General features: G+C 40.6%; 1 protein-coding gene across 2 annotated transcripts in view; it reads left to right on the top strand.

The window, feature by feature from the left end:
• The window catches only part of LOC115222732 (voltage-dependent calcium channel type A subunit alpha-1), a 998,519-nt gene that overhangs the window by 581,532 nt on the left and 404,487 nt on the right, over nucleotides 1-12,500 (top strand). The window contains exon 1 of one of the 2 annotated variants that reach the window (XM_036511820.1): nucleotides 9,348-9,784. The exons of the other annotated variant lie outside the window; for it this stretch is intronic. Within the exon in view, the coding sequence (XP_036367713.1) occupies nucleotides 9,492-9,784 (293 nt within the window). The 5' untranslated portion in view covers nucleotides 9,348-9,491. Of the gene's footprint in view, nucleotides 1-9,347; nucleotides 9,785-12,500 lie in introns of those variants that run through there. 2 annotated transcript variants of the gene reach the window in all.

The following is a 12,500-nucleotide window of genomic DNA, read 5'->3' as shown; positions in this document are numbered from 1 at the left end:
CACATGTGTCAGGAGAGATACAAGCATCTCTTAAGGAAGCCTTCAGAGGTATAAGTCCTTATACCTCTTCTTTGGTTTATATGAAGGTCATTCTCCTTTAGCTAACTCTCCATAAAAGAGTTTGTAACGAACTTAGTGTGAGTGAATATCTTGTCTTGTACTTTCGGGGTACAAGAAAGCAAATCACTCACTAGCCGTTGCTTTAACAATCCAGAATCTCTGCCCGTCAGAAACAACAAGACGCAGACGTAAAATATACATATAACTACTTTATTCTCTTTCTTGGTAACAATAACAATAAGTGTGTTATCTGATGTCCTTGGTTCTGGGCGCGCAAGGCTGAAAGTTAATCGATTGTAATATTTACAATGTCCAGCCGCTAAACCAGAAAGGGGTCAAGATGGCGTCGAACAGGGAAGTTGAATGTGGTCGGCAACAATTTGGTTAAAGGCATTCGGCCGACTGCTGCTATCAACCGGAGAGAAAATATATCGTGACCGCCGCCTTCAATCGCTGGGTCCCAAGTCCCCGCTGACTGCCGCTAGTGGTCAAACGTTCTACGATCCCCCTGCCTTGGCAAAGGGTTCTTCCGGTGCTTCGCGCATGCGCGAGAGGGCCCTTCCTTTCTGTGCCTTGGTGAAGGCACCAACACGCGCGAAATACAAATGAACGGTGCGCGAGCGCGCGCCGTTGTAGGATCACTACAGGCTCCCCTCCAGTGCGTACGCACGAAAGGAAACTTATTGTAGTGACTGCAAAACTCAAGGTGGACACCAGATAACCAAATAGCACACAATAATGTAATGGCAAAATTTATAACATACACAAGAAATTTACTAAAGGAAAAAGAGAAAAAATACTCAATGAGCAAAAATCAAGAGTGCATGCATGAAAGTGTATACGTCACAAAGTATAAACCCTTCCGCTGAAAGGAGCGGAGGGAAAGCAAAACTCACAGTCAATGAACCTAGGCGAAATTAAAATCCAACTTCTCTAAAGGTGGTTGATCCTGCAAAATAGCAGTTAAATCAATTGCTGCAGGAGAGGAAATGGAAGTGACAGAAGCTCGCTAGTAACACAAAAGGCAAAAGTGCAAACATGCTGGTGTGATGCGCGACACAGATAATTTTCTGTTAATTTACGTGACCAACAGTGGTCTAACAGGGAAAAATAATTACGCCCATACATAGGAGCAGCGCATGTGAACATCCGACGTCCTATGAGTCGGGAAAAGAATTAGGCTAACGCAAACGTGTTGCAAAAACAAGGCAAGACACGTGCGAAGCAAAAGGCGCATGAAATGCAATAGTGCTTGCCAGACCAAAAAAACCAGCAAGAATATGCCAGTGGTTGAGCGATTATATGCTTCGTTCGTATAGGAACAAAGGTATGACATGCTGGCGCGTTATAATGGACAAACAACCCTCTCTATGTATACGTGACCCTAGGGTCTATAGAAATGAGGGGTGTCCACAAAAGGCAAATTTAGCATGGAACAAAACAAGCGAGAAAAGCATGTGTGACGTATGTATGTGAGAGAGAGCATTTATGTGTGTGTACGTGTGTGCGACAGAAATACATACAAGGTGAATGCGAGCAAAATATAAAAACAGCGCATAGAAAAAATGTCTCTCAAGTGCTATTTCAGACAAGAATTAATTTACCAGTCTGTAATAGCCTGATGTACAATAGCAGTTCGTTCTGTAACAGAAATGTTGAAATCACAAAATGCAGATGCCGGTTGAACACAATGTGTAGCGGTTGTAGCTTCGATGCTGTGACATGTTAACTGGAACAGAAGAATCTCGTAGATAGACGGTGCTGTTTTTCCTTGGTGTGCATATGCACAAAACAGCGTGCACGCTAAAGTTCCGCGAGTTGCTATGTACATCTTGTGGAGGTCGACGGTGTTGAAAGGCGACGTTGGTGGTGGAAGGCGACTGTAGTGGACTTGCGACAACATCGTTCTTAGTGATGATGGCGACGAAGATAGCGACGACGTGAAGTAGAAAGACGACGATGACGATGACGAAGGTGGAGAAAAGGCATCGATGATGTGATGGCGTTCGTCATCATGGCTGTAGAATAAGAAAGAGGCTCCTTCTACAACTGTTTGTGGTGGCCGGAAACAAATCGTCGAAAGATGAATGCGTAGAGTTAAATCGTGTTCCGACTTCGCAGAAAAACTGGATTTTTTTGTTGTTAAGTGATCTCTGGTTTTTAGACCAGAATCACGTCGGGGTCACCACTGTAACGAACTTAGTGTGAGTGAATATCTTGTCTTGTACTTTCGGGGTACAAGAAAGCAAATCACTCACTAGCCGTTGCTTTAACAATCCAGAATCTCTGCCCGTCAGAAACAACAAGACGCAGACGTAAAATATACATATAACTACTTTATTCTCTTTCTTGGTAACAATAACAATAAGTGTGTTATCTGATGTCCTTGTTTCTGGGCGCGCAAGGCTGAAAGTTAATCGAATGTAATATTTACAATGTCCAGCCGCTAAACCAAAAAGGGTCAAGATGGCGTCGAACAGGGAAGTTGAATGTGGTCGGCAACAATTTGGTTAAAGGCATTCGGCCGACTGCTGCTATCAACGGAGAGAAAATATATCGTGACCGCCGCCTTCAATCGCTGGGTCCCAAGTCCCCGCTGACTGCCGCTAGTGGTCAAACGTTCTACGATCCCCCTGCCTTGGCAAAGGGTTCTTCCGGTGCTTCGCGCATGCGCGAGAGGGCCCTTCCTTTCTGTGCCTTGGTGAAGGCACCAACACGCGCGAAATACAAATGAACGGTGCGCGAGCGCGCGCCGTTGTAGGATCACTACAAGTTGTTTTGGCATCCTTGAATCCTTCATCCTGACCAGATGACCACTCCATTTGAGCCTTTGTTTTAACACAAGAGCTTCTGTGCTTTCACACCGAGAGCCTTCCAATATTTCAAGATCACTGCAAAAACAAAGGTATTTACCTCTATCATGAGAGACCTTTTGTATGCAGATGATTGTGAGCTAGTAGCACACACAGAGATTGATATGCAACACATTTTGAATGCCTTCTCTGATGCTTGCACTGCCTTAGGATTGACAGTCAATCTCAAGAAAACTGTTGTCATGCATCAGCCTGCCCCTGGTAAGCAGTATAGTGTACCAAATATCTATGTGTATGGTAAAAAACTTGATGTAGTTGATCAGTTTGTCTACCTGGGAAGCACTATTAATTGATATATAGCAATTTGGATGATGAAATTCCATATAGAATTAGGAAAGCAAGTGTTGCTTTCGGAGGGCTAGAAAAGCGCCTCTGGAGTCGGCGAGACATATGCAGAATGACAAAGATAAAGGTGTACAAGGCATGTGTGCTCCCTTCTCTTCTCTATGCCTGCGAGACGTGGGTCACGTATCGATACCACCTTAAACAACTGGAACGTTTCCATCAGATGTGCCTCAGACGGATCTATGACATACATACATACATACATACATACATACATACATACATACATACATACATACATACATACATACATACCGTTGTTGTTGATGTTGAAATTCGATTGAAGGAGCCTTGAATCTGGGCTAGAAACCAGCTCTTTCTCTATTGACAAGAAATCTTGAAATAAAACTGAACAATGACTGAGATACATAGAAAGTAAGTCCTTCTAAAATGTGGAATGGAAAATAAGCGGTGTCGCAGTAAGTGTGCAGCGTTTAGAGAACAAGAGAGATTCCGAGAGACTTTAATAAATTCTGTTAGTGTGAAGATTGATTAATGTATAATTGAATTAGTCTCTTGAGTTTCATCAGGTAATGAGAAAGAGAGAGAGAGGGGGGATTGAGGGAGAATGGTGTTGATTAGAGAGGGAGAAAGCATGGCTATGTAGTTAAGACATTTCCGTATGGCTTTGCTGTTTCGGTTTCGTCCCGCGGGACACTGGGCCAGTGTCTTCGATCCCCAAACACCCCGTGTCTGCCAAAGACTTTCGAAAGAAGTTTAAAACAGAAATTGTGAAGAATTCCGTTGGAGATATCGTTTCTGTTCTAGGTATGTAGAAATTATTGTGGTTCCAGGTTAACACCAGCGCCTGACCTTTGGGTGAGGGCGAGGGCATTGGTGGAGTCCACTAGAATGACAACGGTAATCAGCCACCGATTACTTCAACCCCAAAAGTCTAATAATTGTGTACCATTAGAGGAGTCCAGTCTGGTACAAGCAATCAGACCAGATCTTGGATTTTGGGGAGAAACATAGAACAGTGACTCTCAAAGACGGATAGATTTCACCTCCACGAAGTTAGAATTTACAAAACAAGCATTAATATATATCATACCTGAAAACTAAAAACTTAATTCAAGCTGAGGAAGGGTTGAGAATTGTCGATTGTAGACGCTTCCTGGTTCATTTTTGTCTTTGTATGGTTACTGGAAGAATTTGAAATATATATCTATGTCGTCATCATCATCATCACCTTCACTATAGTAATTGTCGTCATCCTCTGATAGAATCTGCCCACTGCAAGACAAAGGTGTCCTCCCTATGTTGGTACTATTTGCCACTCTCTACCCTCTACCACTCTCATCTACGCAACGCCCAACATATTCATCGATCTTCATCTTTGCTCTCTTCCTCCACTTGTGTGAACCTGTCTCACTTGCTCTCCATTTTCTCTTTTTCATACATTTTAAAAAGGACCTCTACTTTGGTTTCCTCTCTTATCCTTGAAGAAAATTTTCCCTGTCCTTTTTCAGAGAAGTTTTCTGTCCCTTTTTTCCCCCCTAAAATATATTTGCCTTAATTAGGTGTTTAATGAATCACGTGTTCATCAGGTTGAATCACATAGCACAACTACAGAAATGTTCTTCTGTGCGCGCGCGCTTACCCCCTCTTTTTAAAGTGCATTTGGCTTCTGCTGCATTCCTGTGAATGAGTATGGATTGGTATTCAAATAGATTTATTTGTGTGAAAGTTATATGCACCACTGAAACTCAGCTGTGTATGATATAGAAGCCAGTTGCACTTTTGTAAGAAGAAAAATAAAAAAAGCCAACTGGATTTACATAAGCCAGCTGCACTTGTAAGGTCAGCATTATTTGTTGTAAAGGCCAGAACTGGACTTACTGCACGACTCGAATCGATTCATACAATATTCAGGCAAAACCCAAATGACATTTAACAAATCAAATGTTCTTCTCAGGGCTGGACGAATTGGAAAAATTATTCCTCACAGAGCAACAATTCCGTTTTGTAGTCGTTGGTGGCAAAATGCCTAATTTTCCCGTACAAGTAGTTTAGACATTGGCCAAAGGAAATATCTCTAGACACATTTAAGTACAAACAATTTTGTTCTCTTTGTCTTAACTCCACAAGATTACAGAATATATCTGACCGTGTGTACGGAATGCAACAACGTTATCGAAATATTTATTATGAAAATGTTCATCATCTTAAAAATCATTTTCAAGTTCTCAAAGCCAAACTAATAAATCTGAGAGAAATATATAAACAACATAAGACATGACTTTGTTCCAACCATAAATCCTAGCATTTTTGCCAAAATACTCTTCTTCCATCTCTTTTAAATCATTTTTTTGTTGTTGAAATCTTCTCAAAAGAACGCCAGCTCAGCATGAAATTTCAAGCATTACAAATTATCCAAAACATAAACAAGGAATATCTTAACTCTAAATGAATCAGATTTTTTTTCTCTCACGTTGCTGATAGATTTTATGAAATTATGTAAGTTCATCAAAAATTCGCTCCTTTTGTTTTTTCGTGTTTTCCTAAATTACTTTAAATCTCGGTCGAAAGAATAGAAAAGACGGGCCTGTTTCACCGACCTTATTAATGAACACAATATACGTGTCTCGACAGTTCAATGCATATAAAGAACTTTTTCTTTGAGTAAACATATTTCGGAGTTGGGTGCAGGGATTTTGTTCCAGCTTTGTAACATAGCAACAACAACGCTGTGGAAGCATTTATGGGTAAAACATATCAATCAGACAAATCTCTCTCTTCTTCTGTCTCTCTATTTCCCTCTCTCTCTCACTCTCTCTCATCTACCGAATGCCACTGTACCAAGATTACTATTTATAATTAGTTTCAAATTCTGCCACAAGACCAGCAATTTCGAGGAATTGGGGATAAGTCCATTACATCGACCCCAGTGCTCTGCAGGTGCATATGTTATCGACCCCGAAAAGACGGAAGGCAAATTCGACCTCGTCGGAATTTGAAGTCAGAACTGAAAGACGGACAAAATGCTGCTAAGCAGTTTGTCCGGCATGTAAACAATTCTGCCAGCTTGCCAACTAATCCATTATTCATAATGGGCATAATCGATAGCATGCCGAAAAAAATGCCGAGTGGCATTTCGTCCGTCTTTATGTTTTGAGTTCAAATTCCTTCGAGGTCAACTTTGTCTTTTATCTTTTCGGGGTCGATAAAATAAGTACCAGTTGAATACTGGAATCTTTGTAATCGCCCCCCCCCCACACATTCCGCACCGAAGTTACTGGCCTCTGCCACCAATTGAAACTATTATTACCAGGACTTGTAATGATTTGGAAGAAACTTTAACGCATCGAACAAAATGCTCTGTAGTATTTCTTCCGACTCTTTATGTTTTGGGTTCAACTATACAGGAAGTCGACATGCGTTTAATCCCCTCCCCGGGTCGATAAAATAAAGTGCTAGTCAGTTATAAGGGTTGATGTGACCTACTTCCACACCCTCGCCACCAAATATTACTGACTTTGTGCCATTACTTCTAAACGGTTATTACTTGGCCTTTGTACACTCATTGCTGGCTTAGAGTATATTTCCACGCTGTCGTTATTAAATAATTATTCGGGTCTTTCATTACAGTCTCTTGGTACAATAATTAACCAAGAAATCCCTTCATCACATGAGGTCCTTCACTATTTTTTAAAGACATTCAACTCCATAGCTTATCCCTTGTGTAGAATTATCGACCACTTTCCTAAGTTTCGTTCACGCGAGCATCGCATTAAGTCACGTAATACAGCATGTTAAAGCTACGTAGCAGCAACGATAGGAATGTAATAATGAAAAGAAAATTCATTAGGCTTAAGGAAAAATACTATCAAAAGTGACAAGGGAGAGAACTTCTTAAATGTCATTTGAAATAAGTTCACGGGTAGGTTTGCCTTTGATTGGTAATGTAACAACTTCGTGTTTTTAGGAGGTTAAAAGTTCTGGCCGGTAATAGAGTGGCATTGGTTTCGCGTCTCAGATGGCTGAAGGCGCATGAGTCGCCTATACTGCAAAGCGCTTCATAGGCGCGAAACCAATGCCACTCTATTACCGACAGAACGAATCATTTTCTTGAGGTGTTGCTCTCATATTCATAAGTCAAAGCTGAATTTCACAGAAACGCTAAACTGGAAGTTACCATTCAGAAATATTCAGCTTGTGAGTCTCTTAAAGAGGTCACGGACGGACGCTACCTTGCTTCTAATCAATCCATCAAACATGAGAGATATATCTCCCTCTGGATTCGAGGTTAGTCTATCTGCAGTAACACTCTAAAATAATCTGCTACTCAGGGCCTGTAAGATGGTGACACAATAGGTGCACTGATCTGGGTCCTGACAGCCAAGGAAAGGACGGTGACTATCTGCCGGGCGTCGTCTTTTAAAAGAACCTTCGGATTTCTTGTAGTTTGAGAAGGCATCCATGCCGGTCACAAATAGCAGGCTTGTTTCGCGTTGAGTCCTGTCCCCAACAAATGTACATCACAAAAGCACACAATTTCAGCGAGTTTAAACTTGAGACCAAAAGCCTCCGCGTCTTAAATATTTTCTTTTCTGTGTCATACTGAGAATCTGAAATTAACCGGAATTAAATGAATATTACGAGATGATCAACATTATTTCACGTTAACCAGAATCGTTAGAACGTCAACAAAAAACCTTGTGATGTTTACTTAACCTTTTACGCTCTGAGTTCAAATCCTACAGAGACCACATTTGCTTTTCTTCCTTCTGGAATTGATAAAGACCCAGTCATGTCCTGGAATTGATTTGTCGGTACCCAACTCACTGACGCAGCATGGGTTTTGGCCGTCCTATTAGGTAACCAAATTGGTTGCTCCATTATTTAAACGGAACATACCTTTGACTCTACGTATGTAAATTGATTGCCCGGTGCGGCCCGCCTACCACACGCTACGCCACACCCGCCGCTTCTAACCAAACCCCGAAAAATTATTTATGTCTTTTCTCTTTTCCAACATTAGAAATCCATAATAAAATTTATTTAAATTCTACCAATTTGGAATCCGTTTGTAAATATACGAGTCCAACAAGAAAGGAACCGATCTCGTAACTTTATAAGCTAAAATCTCAAGATATGGTTTAGAACTTAATTGTTGTTGCCTTTGATTGCTAATGCTGACCAAAATTGGAATAGTTCTCGTCAATGGCTTTCTTTTCAAATGCAAAACCATGTGAAGCCATTTTCAGACTAATCTCATCAACGGATGGGCTTTGTTTCGTTATACAGTAATCCAGCGCCACATCGCGGTTCACCTATCGCGGTTTATCATTCCAGCTTACGCCGATTCCTCCGTTCTGTTGTTTTGCATTTATAATAAGAGATAAATATATACAAATTATAAAAATAGTAAAAGAAAATATGCAGTACAGTACTGTTTCTACTTCGCGGATTTTCACCTATCACGGGGGGGGGGGGTGGAACGTAACACCCGCGATAGTCGAGGGATTACTATTTTACAGATGTGACATCGTAGCACACGTACAGAAAGTATGTAGCACTCAATCACATCAACAGTTATTGTTTTGCTTTTTTGTGGGGGGAGGGGGGTCGGTTCAAATGAAAAAATTCAAAAGAAATGGAAATATCAACTTAATTAAAACAGAATTATTAATAAGATGGTTACAGCAACTTATTTTGTTGTTTTAATTATATAAAAATGGTTTAAAATGCCCAGTGAGGAATATCAGTTGACATCATACTAAAAGGATACAAAATTAAACAAGATGGCAGCCAAAACCTCATTAAAGTTGGTGACAGGTGTTCGATCAGTCTGATTAATTTGTCTCAACTGCTAGATCAAATTACATTTACAGCTGTTGCTTCGGAGTTACTGAGAAGTATTGCAACCCAGACAAGGTTTATTTCATTTTTTCAATTCCATATAACAGGCATCTCTCGTTTTTTTCTTTAACGTAGATCTAAACAAGTAAACGTTTAATTTATATATTATTCATGACAGACAAAAATTATTTAACAAATTAAATTAAATGATCCTATGTTCTGCTCCAGTTTCACGAAAAAGCCACCTATATATATATATTACCCTTGTAAGACGGAAAAAAAAGTTGTCAATATATAATATATATATTACATAACTAGATGTCTACATCGATAGTAATATGTTTGCGACTAACGCGCAGTATACATGAGGGAGAGAAGTAACTGCTGAAATAAGCTATATTGTTATCAATGAGTTTTGTTACAAACAATACGGAATCTAAGGAGGCGAAGCCAAAGACGCTACTGGAAATCGCCACTGAATATGAACTGGAGAAAGAAGGGAAGAAGAAGAAGAAGAAAGACGAAGACGCGGAAGAGAGTGGAGAAAAACAAACGAAAAGGGATATTAAAGCAAATAAATGTGTGAGAAAGGACCAAAATGGAGACAGCGACGAAGAAGAAGAGGAAGAAAAAGATGAACGTACTTTTAGGGAGAAATTTGAACAATTTGCTTCTAATTTGACAAAATGGCGGGAGCAGAGGTGAGTTCGACTTTTATGTCTACCATCATTTATTTTCTACTGACACTCACAATAGTTCCGATATATACGAGTGAGTGTGTGAGTGTGTGAGTGTGTGTGTGTATCGTCAGTAGTTCATGTATCAGAAACAGAAGAACTATCTAAAGCATTAGAGCAGGAATGTGTTTTTAGGAGGTTAAAAGTTCTGGCCGGTAATAGAGTGGCATTGGTTTCGCGTCTCAGATGGCTGAAGGCGCATGAGTCGCCTATACTGCAAAGCGCTTCATAGGCGCGAAACCAATGCCACTCTATTACCGACAGAACTTTTAACCTCCTAAAAACACATTCCTGCTCTAATGCTTTAGATTGTTCTTCTGTTTCTGATACATGAACTACTGACGATACACACACACACACAGATATATTTGTATATACACATATATGCATACACACAGGCATTCACACACACACACACCACACACACACACACACACACATACACACACACACATACATATATATATATATATATATATATATATATATATAAACTGTGCTCACACTGTAATAATTATGCTTATGAATGTGAATAATCGATTAATACGAGAATATTATTTACTAAATGAACACAAACGGCCAAAATTAGTAAAAAAACACACAAAATAAACAGATAAGTGAAATGTGCACCCCCCCCCCCCCTCTGATATGGAACCAGGGTGTTCCGCACTGAAATATTTTGAGGCAATCCAAAGCACATCATTATGGGTGATGGCGAGGCTAAGATGCCGGAACAGCCCAAAACTCTCACAAGTGTCACCTGATTCTTTGGCAAGACGAAGCGCCAAAGTTGACTAAACCTTCAGTGTTAGCGACCCAGCTTCTGTTGAATGTTTTATACGACTCAGGCAGAAAAATAAAATCTTTCAACAAAGTTCAATATTTCTGTATCTTATTCCGTTCAGCTACAGACGCAGCAAACCCACGCCGCTTCCTCTTTGGCACCCAGGGTACGTAATGGAGTGAAATCTTCGTTAATTGTAACGTCACGTAAAAGAATAGTTCTCAGGTAAAGAGTAAATTTGTTGGACGTCTTCCCATCATTTCGGACAATCTCATTGGCTCCAGAATTGAAGGAATATTTGCCCTGATGAGGAATCGTTTAATAACCAAGTTTGTATTGTTTTGGTGACCAAATTAATTCGCATTCATCGACATGACAGTTCATGAAGACCCTCTAGAATCAACTCTGAGAGCGATGGAGATGTAAACCCCATCCGAGCTCAGTAAGTTACTGATGCTCCCCTCTGGCAAAACCTCAGCCCTAACACTAGAAAACTTAGCACAGGTAGAAAGTAACGGCACCTTGATGTGAGTTGGAATTTTGTTTGAACTGTAAACGGTCTTCTCTGAAACTTTCTGAATCGAATTACTCTGCTGCAGAACTAAAGGCCCCGGTTCCCACCACATTTATCTCCCTGTTGCAACCAGTACATATTGACAGGGTGTTTCCCATCAAAGAAGCGCTCGCATCAACAGAATCAGATGGGGAGAGATAAAGGCAACACAACCGCATGAAGGAGGGGATAAAGGAATAGTTAAACCTTGACTATTTAGTTTGTAAGTATCGCCATATGCAACGCAGACAGTTGTAGCCGTGATTAGTATAAATAGGAAATACAGCTGCGTGACTAGCAGTAGGGTGAGGTGAGGGAGCGACGCTTTGGGGTATTGTGTAAAAACCTGTACACAGGTGGAGCAGATTCAAGACTGCCCCGGGCTGCACACACTCAAGCTACTACACAGAGAACCTAGGCAACTATCGTAGTTAAATGGACATGCATTGGGTTTAAGCCGGAGTGGCGTGACATTGGAATGATTTCACTAGTTGTTATTACTAGCAGGTCGACGACCCAGAAAAGATTCTTTCTCGTTAATTCCTCTCAATAGAACCCTTCCGTTCTTTCAAATTCCAACCATTGGTTATTAATCAACCGGAGGCTATATTAGATGACATTTGTCCAAACTGTCGCACAATGGCATTGAACTCCAGCCATAGGTGTTTATTGCATAAAAGGTTCAACAATTCAGCCCTAGCTGTGCTTCGACGGTGGACATTTGACTCATCAGACGATAAAAAGATTTCAATAAAAAAAAATGGCCACAAAGAAGGATTTGGGTTGGGTGGGAGTTTCATTTTATTAAAGCAGGCACGTGCACACACACACACACACACACCACACACACACACACACACACACACACACACACATAAACGTGTAAAAACAAGAAATATTAAGAAAACTTAGGAAGAACGAAGTTTTATAAATTAATTTAATGTTTCAGAGAGAGAGAGAGAGAGGGAGAGAGAGAGGGAGAGAGAGAGAGAGAGACAGACAGACAGACAGATTGTGTGTGTGTGTGTGTGGTGTGTGTGTATTGATATCAAATTTTGGCAAAGGCCACCACTTTCAGAGGAGCGGGTAAATGGACCCCATTGTTCAACTAAGTACTTATTTTATCGACCCTGAAAGGATGAAAGCAAAGTCGACTCCGATGGCATTTGAACCCAGAACGTAAAGATGGACAAAATGCCGCTAAGCATTTTGTCCCGGCGTGCTAACGACTCTGCCAGATCGCCGCCTTATTCTGAGGACAAATATTTACGTCACAGATTGCAATTAAAAATAATTGTACCCAAAACTATCTTTAGATGTTTATGGGTCTAAATATTTTCCCA

This window comes from Octopus sinensis, linkage group LG21, assembly GCF_006345805.1.
Source record: "Octopus sinensis linkage group LG21, ASM634580v1, whole genome shotgun sequence".
Lineage (NCBI taxonomy): Eukaryota > Metazoa > Mollusca > Cephalopoda > Octopoda > Octopodidae > Octopus > Octopus sinensis.
Note: the sequence above shows the minus strand (reverse complement) of the source record. Positions and strands in the feature narration are given on the sequence as shown.